Below are 21,858 nucleotides of genomic sequence, written 5' to 3'. Positions count from 1 at the left end.
TTCCCAGTCAGGGCACAGCTTAGGTTGTGAGTTTGGTCCCTGGTCAGGGTGACCACGAGAGGCAACCAATCGATGTTTCTCTCCCTCTGTTTCTCCCTCCCTTGTTCTCTCTCTCTAAAAGTAAATAAATAAAATCTTTAAAAAAAGGTTTGCCATCAACAAAGGATAAAAACTGACACTTGAACCTTCAGTACATGAGTGTGCCCATTTCCTTGTCAGTTAAAATTCATTCTTCTTTACAAGACATTTCCCCCAAAATTTTCATTCTAAGAAATTATCCTTGAGATATCAATTAATTTCAAGTTAAGATCATAAAACTATTGTGAGCTTCAATATGTCCATTAGAAGGGATTAATAGGAAACTCCATAAAAACAAGTACTCAACCAAATACTCAACAACCTTTTCTCTACTGTGGTATAAATCTCATTACACTCTACCTTCATTCATGTTTGTGACTACGAGCAATCCATCACTCCCAATCATTTCCTCAACTTCTCCATTCTAATGCCCATGTGACTGTGCACATTCTCCTTTCTAGCCTTAATTTTTTCATACCCGCTCTCTCTCCTTCTCAGACATCCTCCTTAATTTATTGAGGCTTGGCTCTCCCTTGAGGAATGTAATTCTTCTGCAGCACTCTCCAGTGGTAGTTTTTCCTCTCCCACATCTTTGCATGGCTCTGGAGACCAGTGTTTTTTGGCTCCTTATTACCTCTGGAGGTCTGTTCCCCTCCGTGATAACTCCTGGGCTTTTAAACCCCTATCTACCTTTCTTTGCTTCAAACATCTACCAAACACTGTTATCACCTATAACATTATTCATAATTCATGGTGACTTCAATAGTTATAAAGAAGCTTGTTACGATTCCTGATTTCTTCTCTGATGTTGTTTTTTAGTCTACCTCAGCCACACCCCCCCATATCCTACACCTTATCAGTGCCAATAATTGCAACTCTTAGATCTCAGTTGTACTCCCTCTCTTATCTTTTCTCTTCACTCCCAGTGCCCTAAAGCCAGTGATCCCTTGACTCTGCTGGACCTGGATTAATCCTACTGGTCTTCCAGTGTTCCTCATTCTTTTCACATAATCATTTCTTTGACCCTCCTGCACTTCCCAGTATTCAGTGGCTGAGTGTGGTTGAAACTCTGCCTACACCTTGCCTGTACCTATGCAGCTAAGTATGGTGAAAGAGAAAAATATATCCCTCCTGACTGGCATCATTAACCTCATGCCCCTAGCGTCTCCAACGTTCATACCAGATTTCATTCACTCTCCCATTCTCCTCTTTCTGTTCTTGTGACATTTCTGTGGACTTCCCTTGACTGTTACAATTTCTCAAACTTTCCTTTTGTTTGGATGACCCTGACAGTCCGAACGGGCACTGATTAGTTATCTCAGGATGCCCTTCTGTTGGAATTTGATGTTTTCCTCATGGTTAGACAGAGACTATAGTTTTTGGGGAGGAAGATCACAGAATTCGAGTGCCATTTTCATCGCATCCTATCAAAGGTGCATCCTGTCGACATGATTTAGGACTGTTCATGTTCACCGTGTCACCTAGCTGAGGTGGTATTTGTCAAGTTTCTTTACTGCAGTTACTTTTTTCTCCCCCTTTCACACTATGCTCTTTGGAAGGAAGTCACTATATGCAGCCTACATGTCAGGAGTGGCAGTTATGCTCCATCCTCCTGCAGGGTGGGACACCTACATAAACTGTCCGGAATTCCTCTGTAGAGATCTGATGCTTCTGCCCCACTTATTTATTTATTCAATCACTTTATTTATATCAGTATGGACTCATAACTATCATACTTTGGGTCATAATCCCAATACTACTTTGTTGTTAAAACTACTGCACCCTGGCCAGTAGAGCTCCTTCAGTTTGGCTCTTGTGCTCCTTTGACATGCCCCACCCCCCACCGTGGGCTTTACTCTTTAACTCAATGTTATTTATTTATTAATTTTTTAATAAAAAAGCTGAATGCTTTATTACCAAACTTTCTTGTTTCCTGCAAGGCTGCTGCTTCACTCTAAAAAAATAGCACCAGCAAACGCAGTATATTGCAAAATTAAGATAGTAGTACTATTCCTCACCTGACACTGTAATGACTAACAAACGCCATGCTCCACCACCAGTTATTTCCAATGCAAAGATGAGTGAGCATTTTGCCCTAAATCCACAGACAGATATAAGGAAGTTACAATGTTATATAAGACTTAAGATAACAATGTTATCCTTGAATTACCTAATTTTATAACTAGATTTTACCACAGATAACTTAAGGAATTCTGAATATTGTAACTGTAGCCTTGGCCAAAAATCATAGGGTGTTGTGAAAAAGATGCACATTATGTTTATCCACAAGAAAGTCGTATATTGTTATGTTTATCATTAGTAGTCAAGGGGTATTTTCCTTCAATAGCATTGCTGTAGTCTTTTGCTATTGGTATTATTAAAAGTCACTATTTTAAATCTTCTATCCACCATTAATTTAAGACAGCTATGCTAGATTACGTTGTTTCATACTGCTTTATTTAAGGGGGTTCCATTTTCACTCCTCAGTAAACTTTATGTATTTCTCATATGCTTTTTCACTCATTAGTTCCTCAAGTTCTGAAGGGTTACTGTTATCTTGATCAGTCAACCATCTTCATAACAAGATCTGTGGACAAGTCCTGGATTTTCTGCAAAGCTTCATTAATTTCAGTTACTTCTGATAGAGAACAGAGTTCACTAGCAGTTCTCACACTTTTGAAAGCAATGAACTCATCTTTTTGGTTCAATTTTGTCCCAATTTCAGGCAGACTACAGTAAACAACATCTCCCAATGTTCCTGTGCAAAACTGCACATTCCCACTGTTCCAATACCATTTTCTGTTGTTGCCCATTCATATTTGTTTGTGAATCTACACACCAGGAACAGACTGGGGCCACTGTGCACTGTACTGAGTTCACAGGAGTGCAGGGAGTGGCAGCACAGGCCAGTGTTATTTATGCTTTCACTTTACCTTCTTATTAGCTCAGGTTTAGTAGATATAACTGTCATTATTTTAATGCTCATTTAAGGGTTTATATAGCATACACCTTTCAATTACCACAATCATCACATTATGCCACTTCACACAGAGTATAATAATCTTTTAATTCTTCCCCTTACCTGATGTGTTTGTTTTATTTATACATTTTCTTCCCCAATATTATTTGTATTGAAACAGTATTTTTTTTGTTAATTTTGTTTTTTTTTAATATATTTATTGATTATGCTATTACAGTTGTCCCATTTCCGCCCCTTCACTCAACTCCATCCTGCCCACCCCCTCCCTCCTACATTCCCCCCCTATAGTTCATGTCCATGGGTCATACTTATAAGTTCTTTGGCTTCTACATTTCCTACACTATTCTTACCCTCCCCCTGTCTATTTTCCACCTATCATCTATGCTACTTATTCTCTGTACCTTCCTCCCTCCCCCTCCCAATCCCCTATTGATAACCCTCCATGTGATCTCCATTTCTGTGGTTCTGTTCCTGTTCTAGTTGTTTGCTTAGTTGTCTTTTGTTTTGGTTTTAGGTGTGGTTGTTAATAACTTAGTTTGCTGTCATTTTTACTGTTCATATTTTTTAATCTTCTTTTTCTTAGATAAGTCCCTTTAACATTTCATATAATAATGGCTTGGTGATGATGAACTCCTTGAACTTGACCTTATCTGAGAAGCACTTTATCTGCCCTTCCATTCTAAATGATAGCTTTGCTGGATACAGTAATCTTGGATGTAGGCCCTTGCCTTTCATGACTTGGAATACTTCTTGCCTATAAGGTCTCTTTTGAAAAATCAGCTGACAGTCTTCTGGGAACTCCTTTGTAGGTAACTGTGTTCTTTTGTCTTGCTGCTTCTAAGATTCTCTCCTTCTGCTTAATCTTAGGTAATGTAATTTTGAGGTGGCTTGGTGTGTTCCTCCTTGGGTCCAGCTTCTTTGGGACTCTCTGAGCTTCCTGGACTTCCTGGAAGTCTATTTCCTTTGCCAGACTGGGGAAGTTCTCCTTCATTATTTGTTCAAATAAGTTTTCAATTTTTTGTTCTTCCTCTTCTCCATCTGGCACCCCTATAATTCAGATGTTGGAACGTTTCAAGATGTCCTGGAGGTTCCTAAGCCTCTCCTCATTTTTCCAAATTCTTGTTTCATCATTCTTTTCTGGTTGGATGTTTCTTTCTTTCTTCTGGTCCACACCATTGATTTGAGTCCCAGTTTCCTTTGCATCACTATTGGTTCCCTGTACATTTTCCTTTGTTTCTCTTAGCACGGCCTTCATTTTTTCATCTAGTTTTCGAACAAATTCAACCAATTCTGTGAGCGTCCTAATTACCAGTGTTTTGAACTGTGCATCTGATAGGTTGGCTATCTGTTCGCTGCTTAGTGGAATTATTTCTGGAGCTTTGAAGTGTTGTCATTTGGGCCATTGTTTTTTTTTTGTCTTGGCTCGTCTTTTACATAAAGGGGCGGAGCCTTAGGTGTTCCCTGAAGCGGGGTAACGCTGGTCACTGCGCTGTGATGCTGTATGTGGGGGAGGGGCTGAGAGGAAGCAATGGTGCTTGCTCTACTCTCCACCGATTTGTAGTCACTCCCTCTGCTACCCACAATCAAATTGGGCCCCTCTGGTGCTGATTCCCGAGTGGGTGGGCTTGTGCACGCTCTAGGCCCCTGTGGGTCTGTCTCTCCAACGACCTCTCCTGTGAGGCTGGGAGTCTCTCCTGCTGCCGCCCTAACCCACAAGGGTATTTTCAATCAGAGGTTTGGGGCTTTATTTCCCCGAGCTGGAGTCCTGGGTTGCAGGGTCTGCTTCGCTCCCTGCCATTCGTCCTGGTTTATCTGTGCGCAAATGTGGGGCTGCAGGGTCCACTAGTGGTCAGACTGCCTGTCCCGTTTGTCCCACACTCTGCCAGTCTCGGTCTCAGTCCCGCCACGGCAACGCGAGTCCTCTCCGCCCTGCCTGCCTCTCTCAGCCCCTCCTACCGGTCTGGATGAATGTTTCTTTTTTTATCTACTTGTTGTCGGACTTCCTTGCCGTTTGATTTTCTGTCAGTTCTAGTTGTGCGAGGAGGCGCAGTGTGTCTGCCTATGCCGCCATCTTGGTTCTCCAATTTTTTGTTTTTAAAAAAGTTTTATTGCCCTGGCTGGTGTGGTTCAGTGGATCGAGTGCCGGCTTGAGAACCAAATGGTCACTGGTTCTATTTCTAGTCAGGGCACATGCCTGGGTTGCAGCTGCGTCCCCAGGTTGCGGGTGTTCGGGAGGCAACCGTCCTCCTCTCTTTCTCCCTCCCTTCCCCTCTCTCTAACAGTAAATAAATAAATTCTACTTTAAAAAAGTTTTTTTAAAAGATATTTATATAATAAGAAAATCATATATATTTTACCAATTTATTTACTATTTCTACTGTTCTTCATATGAAACCAAATTACAATTTTCTTTCTATTTGAGAAGCTTCCTTTAATATTTCTTGTAGTGTAGATCTTCTGGTGATAAAATCTTTCAACACTTGTATGTTTAAAAAAAAGTCCTTATTTCACCTTAGTTTTTAAAAGGTATTTGTTGGATTTACAACTCTTGGTTGACTGATTTTTTCCCTCAAAACTTTGTTGCACACGTACCAGAATTTGTCTCAACAGTTCACTGATGCTATTTCATTTTTTTAAAAAGACTTTATTTATTTTTAGAGAGGGGAAGGGAGGGAGAAAGAGAGGGAAACATCAATGTGTGGCTGCCTCTTGTGAGACCCCTACTGGGGATCTGGCCTGCAACCCAGGCATGTACCCTGACTGGGAATCGAACCAGTGACTATTTGGTTCATAGTCACTGACTGGCTGGTGGTCATTCCCTGAGCTACACCATACAGGACATCTATTTTATTTTTTAAAAAATTTCATTTCTGTCCCTATGTTTCCTTTGGATAGTTTCTATTACTATGGCTATGATTATTATTAAATCATTAATCATTTTTCTGCCATTTGTATTGTATTACCTGCCATTTATCCAATCTCACTTTGTAGTTTGTAAATTTAATTTAAAAAAATGTACATTCTAAATGTTGCTACTTAACACCTGGAAGGCAGTTACATAAATTGTTTTCACGCCCTTGTGTGCTAATTCTTTTATCTGCATCAATTCTGGGTCAGTTTTTCTTCTCATTATAGGTTGCAATTTTACTGATCTTTTGCCTGCCTGGTAAACTTTGAGTGGATATTTGGGTGCTGTATACACCTGTAGTCTTACAGATATTCTTGAGCTTTGTTTTGAGACACAGTTACTTTGGAACTTTAGAACAGATCCCTTTGGGTCTTGTTTTTAAGGTGAACAGATCCTTTTTGGGTCCCACCTAACAAATCTGTTAGATTAAGATTGGTGAGACTACAGCAGCATTATTTCCCATCACTGAGACAAGACTTAAGAAAGTCCTCTACTCAACACCCCATCAATCACAAGGTTCTCCATTATGGCTGACACAGACAGACACTATTCCCAGCCCTGGGTGAGCAGCAGGCACCATTTCTCCAATCTTAGCAGATGGGTATATCCTGGCCCCGGGTAGATTCTTCACACAGGTATGCCAATCTCTGTTGAATGCTCAATGAGGATTTTCCACAAATCTTGAGTCTTGTCTCTGCAAAGGTTTCTCCACTCTTGCACTCTGTGTCTTGTGAACTCCAGCTTCCTGGGTCTCCCCAGACTCTCACGTCCATAGCCTCAGCTCAAGGAGTCCCTGTGCCCCACCTGGATTGTCCTTCCCTGTGCATAGCCTGGGAACTCTCAAAAAATTAAGCTGCAGCAACTGTAGGACTCACCTCATGCCTTTCCTGTTTTTAGAGATCACTATTCTTTATAGTCTGATTTCCCAGTGTCTTGAAAACCACTGTTTTATATATTCCAGTAGAAGGGTTAATCTGGTCCCTGTTATTCCATCTTGACAGGAAGCAGAAGTTCCTGTTTACCAAGTTTCCACCAATTACATACACAGTGCCAACTCCAATGCACAAGCCTCAGTTTTCATCTTACTTGACTTAACTGTAGTTTCAGACAAGCTGACATTTCCATCATTTTTTGGATGTAGATTCCAGGGCATATGTTTATTTGGTTTTATCTACCACTCTGGCCATACCTTCTCAGTATCCTAGTCTGACACACAACTCTTAGTTAAGGAATGTCTCAGGGTGTAAGCTGAATGTCCTTTATGATCTGCCTGTCTATGCCCACTGGACCTGGTGATCCTGTGTAGTCTCACAGCTTTATAATAAGTCTCAATTTTATGTCTCTAGCCTGGATCCCAGAGTTGCATACCGAACAGCCTATTCAACACATCCACTTGGATGTCTTCATAGGCATCTCAGCAAGTCTACAACATGTTAACATGTTATCTCCTGACCTCCCACCTGCCACCCCATCCACCCCCCACTCTACCCGTACCCTTCCCCCATTTCAGGTCAGGTGAACTGAATTCAACTTCATCTTTTCAGCTGCTTAGGCCCAACTCTTGTGGTCATCTCTCTCTCACTCATGTAGGCTCTCCTTTTAAAATACATCCAGAATCCAGAATACCTTTTCCCACCTCTACTGACATCATCCTAGTCTAAGCTACCATTGTTTCTTGCCTGGATTATTTTAACACTCTCCTAACTGTTCTGCTTTTGCCTTTATCTCGCTTGAGTCTTTTCAACACAGTAGCCAGGATGATCCTGTTAAAATGTAAGTAAAACCATTTCACTTCTCTGCTCAAAACTGTCCAATGGTTTCCCCATCTTACTTGTGTGGAAGCCAGAAACCTTACAGAGGTCTAATAACGCATGACACAGTCCGGCCTCTTTTCTTCACTATCTACTTTTTTTTTTTCTTTTGCTATGTGTTCACTGACTTGCTAGCTATGCTGGAATCCCCAATGATTTTTGAATACATCAGGAGTGCTCCTGCTTTAGGGCCTTTGCTTATGCTGTTCCTTCTAATTAGAATGTTCCTCCGTTAGGTAACTCAGTATCATCACTCTCTTACTTCCCCTGTTCAAATATCAACTCTGTAAGCTCTCCTCAAAGCACTCTTTTGAAAATGAACTCAACTTCTGACTTCTGCCTACCAGTCCTGGTACTTAAGAGTCCATCATCACTTAATATATTACCTATGATTCTTATTGTTTATTGCTTCTCTCCTCCTACTATGAGTACAAAAATTATGTTGGTTCTTTTAGACAGTGCCTGCAACAGTGCCTAACAGAGCAGATTCTTGAGTCAATATTTACTGAACAAATCAATAAAATTAGAAGGTTTTAGCCCTGCCTGGTGTGGCTCAGTTGGTTGGGTGTCATCCTGTAAGGCACATGCCTGGGTTGCGGATTCAGTCCTGGTTGGGGTGCGTATGAGAGGCAACCAACTGATGATTCTCTCCCTCTCTTTCTCCCCTGTTCCCCTCTCTCTGGAAATGAATAAATCGAATCTTTAAAAAAATTAGGTTTTAAAAATCATTCTGAAAAGTGTTCTAAAATTCATTACCATTAGAAAAGTACTTTAATTGCTTACTTGAACTGGAATATTTGCAAGAAGATAAAAAGCATCCAGGAAAAACAATTAAAATTCATGCCATCCACACAAGAGTATTTCCTACACATACCCTTTATTTTGGCCCTGGGAGCCCATTTAATTGCGTGTCCAACTTACTAGGAAGAAAAATTCTTTTAAATTTCTGGCAATAAGATTGTAATCATATACAGCAATTTAAAATCGCTCTTCTATTTATTTTTTAAACAGATTTTATTTATTTATTTTTAGAGAGAGAGGAAGGGAAGGAGAAAGAAGGGGAGAGAAATATCAATGCGTGGTTGCCTCTCGTACGCCCCCTACTGGGGACCTGGCCCACAACACAGGCATGTGACCTGACTGGGAATCAAACTGGTGACCCTTTGGTTCACAGCCTACACTCAATCCACTGAGTTATACCAGCCCGGATTAAAATCTCTCTTTTAAAGTGTACAGTTCAGCCCTGGCTAGTGTTGCTCAGTGGACTGAGTGTGGCTCAGTGTGGCCTGCAGACAGAGAGGTTGTAGGTTCAAACCCAGTTAGGACACATGCCTGAGTTGCAGGCTGGGTCCCTGTTTAGGGGTGTGTGATCGATGTTTCTCTCCCTTTCTTTTGCCTGCCTTTCCCCTCCTCTAAAAAATAAATAAATAAAATCTTTAAAGTGTACGATTCGGTGTTTCAGTATATTCGCAAGGTTGTACAACCATTACCACTGATTAATTTCAGAACATTTTTATCCCTCCAAAAAGAATATCCATGTGAATTATCAGTCACTCCCCATTCCCTCTTCTCCTCAGTCCCCAGAAACAACTGATCTCTTGTCTTTACAGAAATCTTACAAAAGACAGGCAGCCAATCCTCACTATGTGCATATTCCATATATTTAAATTCACCTACTCACTAAAATTTATTTGTAGCTCTCAAATCAATATTCTCAAGTGCTTTTGTGGTAATTCATGGATATGCACAGAGGTGAAAAGCTTAGTGCTGAAGTGCTGTCTGGTGTTCCTAAGTGCAAGAAGGTTGTGATGTGCCTTATGAAGAATGTGTATGTGTTTGGTAAGTTTAATTCAGGCAGGAGTTATAGTGCTGATGGCTGTGAGTTCAATGTTACTCAGTCAACAATATATGCTAAGTAGTGTGTCTTGAAACAGAAACACACATAAAGCAAGGTTGTATATGAATCAGTTGACAAAAATGTTGTGATCAGAGGCTTACAAAAACCTAACCCTGTTTTTCCCCTAGACGCAATGGTTCGGCATTCATTAATTCAGTGTTTGCAGATTTGTAGAACCAAACTACCACAAGAATCGAATGTAGATGGAATCATACAACATGTGATCTTCAGTGTTTGACTTCTTTCATTTAGTATAATGTTCTCAAAGTTCAATGGTGTATGTATCTATACTTCATTCCTTTTATCTTGGCTAAAAAATATTTCATTACATGGAGATACCACTTTTGTTTATGCATTCATCAGCTGATAAGACATTGGGACTGTTTCTACATTTTGGTTATTATAAATAATGCTGCAATAAACATTTGTATATGAGTTTTAGTGTGGATGTACGCTTTTAATTTTCTTGGGTATATACCTCACACTGGAATTGTTGGTTAAGTTAACTCAATGCTAACTATCAGAGGAGCTGTCAAACTGTTTTTCAAAGCGCCACACACAGCATTGTACCTTTCCAGCAGCAATGCATAAGACTTCCAATTTCCCCACAGTCTCACAACACTTACTATTGTTCATCTTTCTGATTTTTGTCATTCTTGTAGGTGTGAAGTAGTATGGCATTGAGCCATATGTGGTAATTTAAAAGTAGAAGTAGAAGAAAAAAGATAAAGAAACAAAAGGCAGGAAATTAGGAAGGAGGGAAAACAGGGAAGGGAGAAAGGGAGGAACCCTGAAACTCTACCCTCAGCAGCTGAATATTCAATTGTTTAAAGTCGACTGACTGCATCTGTATCTTAGACCCTCACTCTCTTATTTGAATACGGGCTTTAACATTGCCATTCATGTAACTTTCACATGTGGTCCTGATTTCCTCTTCTCTGTACCTAGCAGTACCAGGGGCCAAGGTTCAAAGTTGATAACCTGAAGGGTATATCTGGGGAACCTTAACTCTCTAGAAAAGTGAGAAAATTCTTAATTAGTGTGCAAAATTAGAAAGCATTCAACTTAATAAAAAATCTACAAACTCTTTACCTAACACATTTAACTCACCCCAGAAGCAAATGAGTTTTAGACGCAGAGTAAAGAAAATTACCAGGCTTTTACCAACTTTGCATTCTAAATTCTTGGCCAGTGCTTGGTATAAGCAGGTACCACATAAATGTTTTAAAGAAAAGTATTTTTCTTAAGATAAGGCTGGTGTTTGTCTTACCCTCAAGGGATTTTCATTGAGGTATGGAGGCTCTCCTTCCACCATCTCAATAGCCATGATACCCAAAGACCATATGTCCACTTTGGGGCCATAAGCTTTCCGTGTAACCACCTCTGGTGCCATCCAGTACGGTGTGCCAACCATGGTACTTCGCTTGCTCTGCTCAGGAGTGATCTGGGCACAGAAACCAAAATCAGCTAAAAAATAAAATACAATAAAAAAAAATCTAGAGTTAATGGTATTCATGGATGTTTTTATCTAGAGTTCACTTTAGATGACTATAATTACATTTGACTACTCAGCCACTTGTTTCTTAAGATTATATTAATAACGCCAACCAGACTGGTTTACAAATATTTTAATGATGTTACATACTCTCACTTTTTTGCTTTTACTTCCCTTAAGCAGAGAGCAAATTATCAGGAGGTATTTTATTCTAAACAATTCTAACCAGAGAGAAAAACAGGTGGTGGAGGTAGGAGAGGATACAGAAGAGATAAATGGTGATGGAAGGAGACTTGACTTGGGGTGATGAACACACAATACAATATACAGATGATGTGTTATAGAATTGTACCCCTGAAACCTATATAATTTTATTAATCAATGTCACCCCAATAAATTCAGTAAGAAATTCTATCCTACAGATTTTAATAAAGTTGAAAAAGGTCTAAAAGAAAAAGTCAAAATGCTGTCAAAAAACTAAACTAAAATTCAAACTAAAACTAAATTCAATTCAAAACTAAACTAAAAGTCAAAACTAAACACTGTGAATCAGGCAAAGGTCAGAAAATGGTAACTATGTTGGAAGAAAATAAACAGAAGCTAATTACTAAACATTCAACTTAGCAGAGTGTAGTAAAAGAGCACATTTAACTGCAACTGTACCTGCAAGATGCTCACCAGCATTACTCCAATCACCTCATTTTAAACTAGCATCTAGTTTAGTATCTAATACTTTTCATTTAGTGGCAAAGTCAGGATGAGAATCTAGAATTTTTCCACCCTTCCACTGTGAAACTCATTCTCTTCCACACGTAACTACTGTTAACATTTGTTTGTAAGCAGACTTTCTGTTATGCATTTACACACATACAAATAATATCTGTGAATGGCTTGTTTCTTTCTACCTAATTAATATAGTTTGAGAACTGTTTTTTAAAAACAACTTTTAGAGATCTTTCCATATTAATACACTGACGTACCTCATTATTATAACTACACTATATTAAAGAATATAAAGTTATTGTAACTACCCTGGCTGATGTTGGCTCAGTGGATTGAGTGCCGGCCTGGGAATTGAAAGGTCACTGGTTCAATTCCTGGTCAGAGCACATGTTTGGGTTGCAGGCCAGGGCCCCAGTTGGGGGCATGTGAGAGGCAACCCATCAATGTATCTCTCACAAATTGATGTTTCTCTCCCTCTCTTCCTCCCTCCCTTCCCCCTCTCTAAAAAAAATAAATAAAATCTTAAAAAACAAAATATTGTATCTTATTTAACCATTCCCATACTGCTACACATTTAAGATATTTTGTTTTTTTCTTCACAGTGCTGCAGAGAACATCTTTGTATCTGTGCATATGTTTAGTGATTCTATAGAAGCAAACCATAAAAGAATAATTGTTAGGTCAAATGTGACTACTGACAGCTAAAATGAAAGCTTATAAAAAAACAAATATTGTTCCTAGTACCTTGTAAGAATTAACACATCTAATCCTCATGATAATTCAATTAGACAGGTACATTATTATCATTCCCATCCCATTTTATAAATGGGGAAACTGAGACATTTAAATTTTTAGATAACTTACCCAAGATCATTCATGTAGTAAGCGGAAGAGCCAGGATTAAACATTATCAAAAAAAGCCTAATTCAGTTTATATGTGTATTCACCAAAAATAGACAATTTTTAACTTGCCTACTAAGATTAAGAGTAGTAATTTTAGAACCAAGATGGCGGCGTAGGTGGACACACTGCGCCTCCTCGCACAACCAGAACTGACAGAAAATCGAACGGCAAGGAAGTCCGACACCAAGTAAATAAAAAAAATAAACATTCATCCAGACCAGTAGGAGGGGCAGAGACAGGCAGTCCGGGCGGAGAGGACTCAAGTTGCCGTGGTGGGACCGAGACTGGCAGAGTGTGGGATGAACAGGGCAGGCAGCCTGACCACTAGCAGACCCTGCGGCCCCACGTTCACGCAGATAAACTGGGACCAACGGAGGGGAGTGAAGCAGACCGCGCAGCCCAGGGCTCCAGCTCCGGGAAATAAAGCCTCAAACCTGTGATTGAAAACACCCGTGGGGGTTGGGACGGCAGCAGGAGAGACTCCCAGCCTCACAGGAGAGGTCGTTGGAGAGACCCACAGGGGCCTAGAGTGTGCACAAGCCCACCCACTCGGGAACCAGAACCAGAGGGGCCCAATTTGATTGTGGGAGGCGGAGGGAGTGGCTGAAATCCGGTGGAGAGTGGAGCGGGCGCCATGGCTCCCTCTCGGCCCCTCCCGCACCTACAGCGTCACAGCACAGCCACCAGCGTTACACCGCCCCAGTGAACACCTAAGGCTCCGCCCCTTTAAGTAACAGAGGCGCCAAGACCAAAAAAAAAAAAAAAAGGCCCAAATGACAGAACACTTCAAAGCTCCAGAAAAAATACAACTAAGCGAGGAAGAGATAGCCAACCTATGGGATGCACAGTTCAAAACACTGGTTATCAAGACGCTCACAGAATTGGTTGAATCTGTTCGAAAACCAGATGAAAAAATGAAGGCTATGCTAAGAGAAACAAAGGAAAATGTACAGGGAACCAATAGTGATGCGAAGGAAACTGGGACTCAAATCAATGGTGTGGACCAGAAGGAAGAAAGAAACATCCAACCAGAAAAGAATGAAGAAACAAGAATTCGGAAAAATGAGGAGAGGCTTAGGAACCTCCAGGACATCTTGAAACGTTCCAACATCCGAATTATAGGGGTACCAGGAGAAGAGGAAGAACAAAAAATTGAAAACTTATTTGAACAAATAATGAAGGAGAACTTCCCCAGTCTGGCAAAGGAAATAGACTTCCAGGAAGTCCAGGAAGCTCAGAGAGTCCCAAAGAAGCTGGACCCAAGGAGAAACACACCAAGCCACCTCAAAATTACATTACCTAAGATTAAGCAGAAGGAGAGAATCTTAGAAGCAGCAAGACAAAAGAACACAGTTACCTACAAAGGAGTTCCCAGAAGACTGTCAGCTGATTTTTCAAAAGAGACCTTATAGGCAAGAAGTATTCCAAGTCATGAAAGGCAAGGGCCTACATCCAAGATTACTGTATCCAGCAAAGCTATCATTTAGAATGGAAGGGAAGATGAAGTGCTTCTCAGATAAGGTCAAGTTAAAGGAGTTCATCATCACCAAGCCATTATTATATGAAATGTTAAAGGAACTTACCTAAGAAAAAGAAGATTAAAAAATATGAACAGTAAAAATGACAGCAAACTCACAGTTATTAACAACCACACCTAAAACCAAAACAAAACTAAGCAAACAACTAGAACAGGAACAGAACCACAGAAACAGAGATAACATGGAGGGTTGTCAATAGGGGAGTGTGAGGGGGAGGGAGGGGAGAAAGGTACAGAGAATAAGTAGCATAGATGATAGGTGGAAAATAGACATGGGGAGGGTAAGAATAGTGTAGGAAATGTAGAAGCCAAAGAACTTATAAGTATGACCCATGGACATGAACTATAGGGGGGGAATGTAGGAGGGAGGGGGTGGGCAGGATGGAGTTGAGTGAAGGGGCGGAAAAGGGACAACTGTAATAGCATAATCAATAAATATATCAAAATAAAAAAAGAGTAGTAATTTTGTATTTTGACCATCTGATAGAAACTAGACCCCCTTTCTTGTGGTTGCAGGTTTGATTCCTGGCCAATCTTAAAGAGATGTTTAAAAAGGAGCAAAATTCGAACAGAACAGAGGAAAAAGGTTTTGGTTTTTTGATCCAGGAAATGCCTTGAGTTTTGCATAGTTGGAGAGACTTCTGTAGAATTTTTTAACATTAGTTCTTAAATCATATAGAGGGCATGGTTGGAACTGAGAAATTACAGCTAGCAGAGGAAAAAAAAAACCTATGATTTTTCCTCCATGACTCTTGTTTTCCCTTGTCGCCTCTGAGGTTAGGGTCACATAGCCCTCACATGATTAGGCCACACTACCAAATCCAATGAAAGCTGAACAGCCTGACAAAAATCTATCCTAAAAGACAGAGACAAATTCAAGTTTATCTTTTGAAGGCAGCACCAAAAGTATGACAGTCTTAGGCACTGTTCCTCAGTGTTTTAAAATAAATTTAAAATAATATATGTTTATTAATTTTAGAGACAGAGGATGGAACAGAGAGAGAGAACCATTGACTGGTTGCCTCCCATACCTGCCCCGACCGGGGATTGAACCCACAATCTAGGTATGTGCTCGGACTAGGAATCAAACAATCTTTCTGGTGTATGGGGTGACACTCCAACTGAGCGAGCCACACTGGCTGCAGCTTGGCACTTTAGAGTTTTAATCCTCAAGAATTCTTTGAAATTGATACTATAATTTCTGTACGTTTAATGAGAAGATAAACACAGAGATTAAGTAACTCACTTAAAATTATTCAGCAAGCACAGATTTGCTATTTGCTGTCCAGTTGAGAGTCCATAATCTTTACCACTATCCTCCCTCCCTCTCCATATACTGTCATAAGAATATTAATGGCAGAAGAGGTTTCTGCTTAAACAAAAGGTAGAAAATTATAATAAATAACAAATAAATGTTATGTGCTTATCTGTTACTCACTAAGTTTAACTGATCCTTCCATCCCCAAAAGCACATTGTCACTTTTGATGTCTCTGTGGATCACCTGGTTAGCATGTAGAAACTCTAACGCCTGTAAACACTGAACAGAAGAAAAAAACCAATCAATGAAATAGTCTCTAAAAAGTGTAAGGGAGATTCACATATAGTACACTTAAGGCCTGAGCATTCCTTCTAGGGTCTAGCAGAAGATACTCCAATACTTACATTTATAAAGAAAAAACATCGTTTCATGTACCAAGTTATCAAAATAAGACACCTTAATAAGACCCCCCATCTCTCACCCTCTGGTCTTACCCAGAGACAATTATTAACTAGTCCTGAGATATCTTAACTAGTCTTATCATTCAGTCTTTAATATCTTCATTTATAAAATGATGGGTATATCTATGTAATTTCTAGGCCTTTTCAGGTTTAAATGCCTAAATGTATATTAGCACTTGGTAAACATATGCACAAGGCCCTTTAGAAATCACTTCAACAGTAAAGGATAAATTTATGATTATTCCCATATGAATCTCAGATACTCAAGTTTAATCAACATCCATGAAAACCAGGTAAGATCCTGGGTAGTCTGGTTCCATCTAGCTGTTCATCAATGTGATGTACGATGTTTTCATTTCTTCTGTGGTGGATTTTACAGAAAGCTGTATCTACAACCTAGATGCCAATGATAAAGAAATAACTTTCTTCTTATGCTCATGTTTCAGAAAGCACTGAGTCCAAACTGAGGGAAAACTCCTCCTCTTCCTTAAAAGTAAAAATGAGGTTAGATTTAAAAATCTGCATGTCTCTATGTTTTTAAATATACAGTGTGCATAAACTGCAAACTTGAAGAGTTGTTTTTATTTCTTACCTTCATCAGAATAGAACAAAAAAACCTGTACATCATTTAAAAAGTGTAAAAATATCATTCAAAATATTCTATTTATTCAAGGAAAAAACAGATAAAGTATGTACATTATTACACTACATTTACCAAGCATTTAAGCAGATTCCTGAAAAAGAACAAATTCCCAGAAAAACACTTGTACAAATACAAACTTGCCACAGTTGAAAGAACTCCTAAAATAATTTTATAACAATTATGAAAAAGTATTAGAAAAACAAATTAAGTATAAATAGATAAATTCTTGTTAAGATTTACCAGCTTTTAAGTAACCAACATTTTTTGTTAAGAGAAATATTAAACTCTCATATTCATTAACAAATTACTTCCTGCCCTACTAAAACAACCAAGAAAGGTGTGCCCCTTAGGTGGGAAACAATTAAATCAGGATTAAAATTTTCAAAAAAACCCCATATACCTGAACAAAGTTTCTAATTCACTTATGTATCACTATAAAAATGCTGAAAGTCAAATCACAGAAAACATTAACAGCATTAAGAACTTTTACAATTTTGTCCGTTGTGACAATGATTCCTAAGATATTCCAAAGTAATATCACAGTTTCATTGACAATAAGTAAATCATTAACCTAAGTCTCATTTGGAGAAAATGTTAGCTGAAGGAAGGAGGTTTCTTTTTTGGCTTAGACATAGGCAATTTAGCAGAACTTAGGATTTAAAAGCAAACAGCTTCTTCACCTTCAATGAGATCAATAAAGCCAGAAGCAGATATATTAAAAGCTAGATTGTGTCCTGCTTTGCCTCAGAGTCCTCATTTCCACTGTGGAGTGTTGCGTTAAACATCTTGCTTAGACAATGAATTATAATGATCACAGCACTGAAATTCACCTATGAGTTCAGCACTTCAAAGGTCCATGCTTCATTCCAAAATTATCTTATACATAAAGGGCTGAAATTCTCATGTAGGATGAAACGGTATGGGGAAAACTTGCAGAGAATGTGTACAGAAAAAGTATCTTACACAATAAAATTAACCTGTGTGGAAAAACTTCCTCTTTTTTCATCTCCTGCTACCCATAACTTATCAATGGGAGCAAACTCACCTCTCTGCATACAGCAGCAATCTGTGCTTCATCCATGCAGGTTTCTGTTACAACATCAGTAAGTGATCCTCCAGCAAGGTACTCCATTACTACAAACAATTCATCTCCCACCAGGTAACTAAAAAAAAAGAACACACAAAATACACGCATACTTTTACTTTTTCTAAACATATGGCTCTGTACGTCGAATCTCAGATACTCAAGTTTAATCAACATCCATGAAAACCGGGTAAGATCCTGGGTAGTCTGGTTCTATCTAGCTGTTCATCAATGTGATGTACGATCAGTGTGATATAGATACTCTCATAACAAAACTAGAAAGCTGGATGCTTTGAGAGCTAGAAGGCAACTGGAAAGCTGCTATGTAACAGCACAGAAAAATAACTGAGGGTGATTACAATTTTCCTGAATAACTTTAAAGTTTGTCCACAATTGTAACTTGAGGTAGATTTATTCATCCTGTTTTATAGATGAACAGACAGAAGTCTGGAATGGTTAAGCTTGGAGAGGTTAAGGTCACACAGCCAGTTAATGACAGAACCAGAATGTGAAGCCAAGTATAAACTGATTTCAAAGCTTACGGCTTTTCTTTCTGCATCCAAAATCTTTTTTTAAATTGTTTTTTTCAGAGGAAGGGAGAGAGGGAGAGGGGAAGTTGAGGAGAGAGAAAGAGAGAGGGAGAGAGGCATCAATTTGTTATTCTACTTATTTTTGCATTCATTGGCTGCTTCTTGTAAGTGCCCTGACCAGGGATCAAGCACACAACCTTGACAAATCAGGACAATGGTCTAACCAACTGAAGTACCTGGTCTGGCCCATCACCTAAAATCTTTTTTTTTAAATATCCTCACCCAAGGACTTTTTTCACTGCTTTTAGAGAGAGAGGAAGGGAGAGACACAGAGAGAAACACCAATGTGAGAAACATCAACTGGTTCTCTGTTGTAGGTGCCCCAATTGGGGATCGAACCTGCAACCTGGGTATGTGCCCTGACCAGAAATCGAACCTGTGACCCTTTGGTCTATTGAGTGACGCTCCAACCAACTGAGCCACACTGACCAGGGGCAAAGAAAATCTTTTTAGTAACAAGGTAGTATCTGGGGTTAGTTTTTATAGCCATGGTGGGCCACTGGGGTCTTGCCAAAATCTCTTGACTGTACATCTCTTGGCCCTTTTGAGGACCAGAAAGCAAGATGGTGTCATAGCCTTTGGGGGAATCCAGGGCCAGCTTATTGAAGGTGAGGATCTTGCCCGCGGCCCTGAGAATGTGGCTGCTCACATCAAGTGCATACACCTTCAGTTTGGGCACCTCCTGACATGCAAATCTTTGGTTATAGTCCCTACAACTTCAGTGGTTTTGTCCTCCCTACTGGGAAGCTTCATCTTCCAGATCATCTGGGAAAGAGACAGAGGTGGTTGGTTGGTGCAACTCATGAACAACCTCTTCAGCACGTGGTTGAAAGTGAAGTTGTTTCCTCTGACCAGAGACCTGTATAGCTTGACCAACAGCCTTAGGTAGATGTCATGGTTCTTGGGCTATTTGTGCTGAAACTTTCAGTCTTTGTTGTTGTGGTGGATGTTGATAGCCACGATGGTGCCTTCTACTCCATCACATCTGGAAAACGTATGGTTTTTCTTAACCACCATGATATACTGACTTAAAATATTATTTTTAAAATGTACCTAGAAAGTTTATTTCTATGAGCATGGTCACAATTGTTAGGGCTAAAGTCTAAAAATGGATTCTCATTACTCATTCAAAACAAATTTAAATATGGAAGAAAATCACCTATCTCCAAAACAATCACTATTATAATTTTTATTAATTTTTTATAACTCATATACATGTAATTGCTTTAAAAAAAACCACATAGTTGTAAAATATACTTTTCAAGAAAAGATCCTCACTCAAAGATGTTTATTGATTTTAGAGAGAGAGGAAGGAAGAGAAAGAGGGAGACGGACAGACAAATATCGATGTCAGAGGGAAATATCCATCAGCTGCCTTTTGTACTTGCCCCAACCGGGGAGTGAATGTGCAACCTTTTTGGTGTATGGGATGACACTCCAACCAAGCCACCTGGCCAAAGCATAAGATATGCTTATTATTAACATCAATTCCTAAATTAAATGAGTTTTTGATAGACTTATTCTTTTACCCATGAAAGCATCTAAAATAAAAATTCATCTAAAAGTTTAGAAACTGTGTGGCCCATTACCTCTGTTAGTAAAGATATGAATCACCTTCCCTTTCTACTTCTGAACCTTTGTAACTAATGTGAGCACCAGCAGCAATGTCCTTCATTTGACTGCCCTCTTTCACTTGCCAAGTGGTGCGTGCCTGTCCGTGTAGAAAAAGGGACTATTCAACTGTAATGTGCAGATTTTACCTCTCTTTCAAGCTTACTTTTCAGCATAGACATTCTACTGTGGTCTAACTAAAGTGGCTCCCCCCAAAACCATGAGATTTAAAATTTCCATATTTTTGTCCCAATGCTTGAGAAATATTCATTATTTACCTGTCCAAGAAGTTAACTATGTTGGGATTCTTTAATTCTTTCATCACCAGAATCTCATTAATGATCAATTCCTTCTTTGGCTGTTTCTGTAAATTAATCTGTTTGATAGCAACCTATGATGGAAACAGAATTAAAGAAAAAAATCAGAACAAGTTTCCTAATTCTCTTAACAAAATTACAAATACCAATCAGGTAATAATAATCCAATTTACTGTAAATATTATACAATGAAGTTATAATTTACTAGTTGGCAGTACTTTTATTTCCACACTGCCTATGACAATGCTTTATAATAAATAGAGCCCAAATATTTTTAAAGCTTTTATTTATTTATTCTTAGAGACAGGGGAAGGGGGAGAGAAACATCAATGTGTGACAGAAACTTCAATCAGTTACCTTTTGCACATGCCCTGACTGGTGACTGGGCCCACAATCCGGGCATGTGCCTTGACCTGGAATTGAACCGGCGACCTTTTGCTCTGTGGGACGACACCCAACCAACTGAGCTAGTCAGTCAGGGTGAGCCCAAATACTTTCAGATTTCTCTTGAAACTGATTAACCAACAGTGCCTAGATAGGACAGCTCAGTGCCTAGAATTAATTGTCTTTTCATTCCAAGCTGGGAAAATAATTTTTAAAATATTTGCTTCTTTATAAAACAACACATTAAGTCCTTTTTTCTCCTTAATAAGACAAGTGTTATAAAATTACATAGAAAAATTCTTTCAACAGATTCAACTGAAAAAGAGATTTCTTTTGATTATTCACAGGTTTGTCTAGTTTCCTCCTATACTAAAAGCTAATGATAATACCCAGAACAATGAAAAAGTAGCTACCTCCTGTCCCAACGCCACATCGGTAGCAGTGAAAACTGTACCAGAAGCCCTAGGGGGAAAAGAAGACACAGCCAGATTTAAGGTTTCTAAATCACTACCATTTATAACATCCAAAGACTTTATAGTGAGAACAAGTGAAAAAGGATTAAGCATTTAAGACTTAATATCTATAACAAGAGTAAAAATAAGAACAAAAGCAGAAAAAAATAAGAAAAAGAGGCAATCCATGTGGCCAAAACTTAAGGTTAGAAATTTGTCACAAATTTCATACCTACAAAAATGTAAGAAAAAGATAAAGGAAGGAAAGAAAAAAAGCAACATATACTCATGGATCTGTTGCCCTGCTTAAAAAACAAAAAATTACAAATAAACTTGAAGGTTCTTGTGTGGCCTTTCCAAAGGCATCCTCCTTCTTTCCCAAAAGTAATCTGTATGTGTTGTTCATGTTGTATTTCATGTACATCAGTTCCACCCATTTCTCTCTCTATACTTTATCTATAAAGGACACAGGTGTATATGGCTATAGAATATATTTAACATAATTTTTAAACTTCATATAATGATTTCACACTTTACGTATTTTTCAGCAATTTTCTTTTTAAATTCAACATTGGATTTGGGATGGTCATCCATATGAAACAGATGTTATTTCTTGTTTTTTTGATCGTTTTTTGTTAGATGCCATTCTTTTTCATTCATAATTACTATTACATATATCAATATATTACAAATTTACCCATTATTTTGCTTAAAAATGTTAAAAT

The 21,858-nt window shown here is 38.9% G+C and overlaps 1 protein-coding gene across 1 annotated transcript in view; it reads right to left on the bottom strand.

The window, feature by feature from the left end:
• The window catches only part of PAK2 (p21 (RAC1) activated kinase 2), a 96,885-nt gene that overhangs the window by 6,943 nt on the left and 68,084 nt on the right, over positions 1-21,858 (bottom strand). The window contains exons 9-13 of the mRNA XM_024578141.4: positions 21,095-21,143; positions 20,259-20,371; positions 17,741-17,858; positions 15,771-15,870; positions 10,945-11,141 (exon numbers count right to left, since the gene is read on the bottom strand). Coding sequence (XP_024433909.2) covers positions 10,945-11,141; positions 15,771-15,870; positions 17,741-17,858; positions 20,259-20,371; positions 21,095-21,143 — 577 coding nt within the window. The remainder of the gene's footprint in view (positions 1-10,944; positions 11,142-15,770; positions 15,871-17,740; positions 17,859-20,258; positions 20,372-21,094; positions 21,144-21,858) is intronic.

This window comes from Desmodus rotundus, chromosome 2, assembly GCF_022682495.2.
Source record: "Desmodus rotundus isolate HL8 chromosome 2, HLdesRot8A.1, whole genome shotgun sequence".
Lineage (NCBI taxonomy): Eukaryota > Metazoa > Chordata > Mammalia > Chiroptera > Phyllostomidae > Desmodus > Desmodus rotundus.
This window is presented reverse-complemented; position numbering and strand designations above follow the sequence as displayed.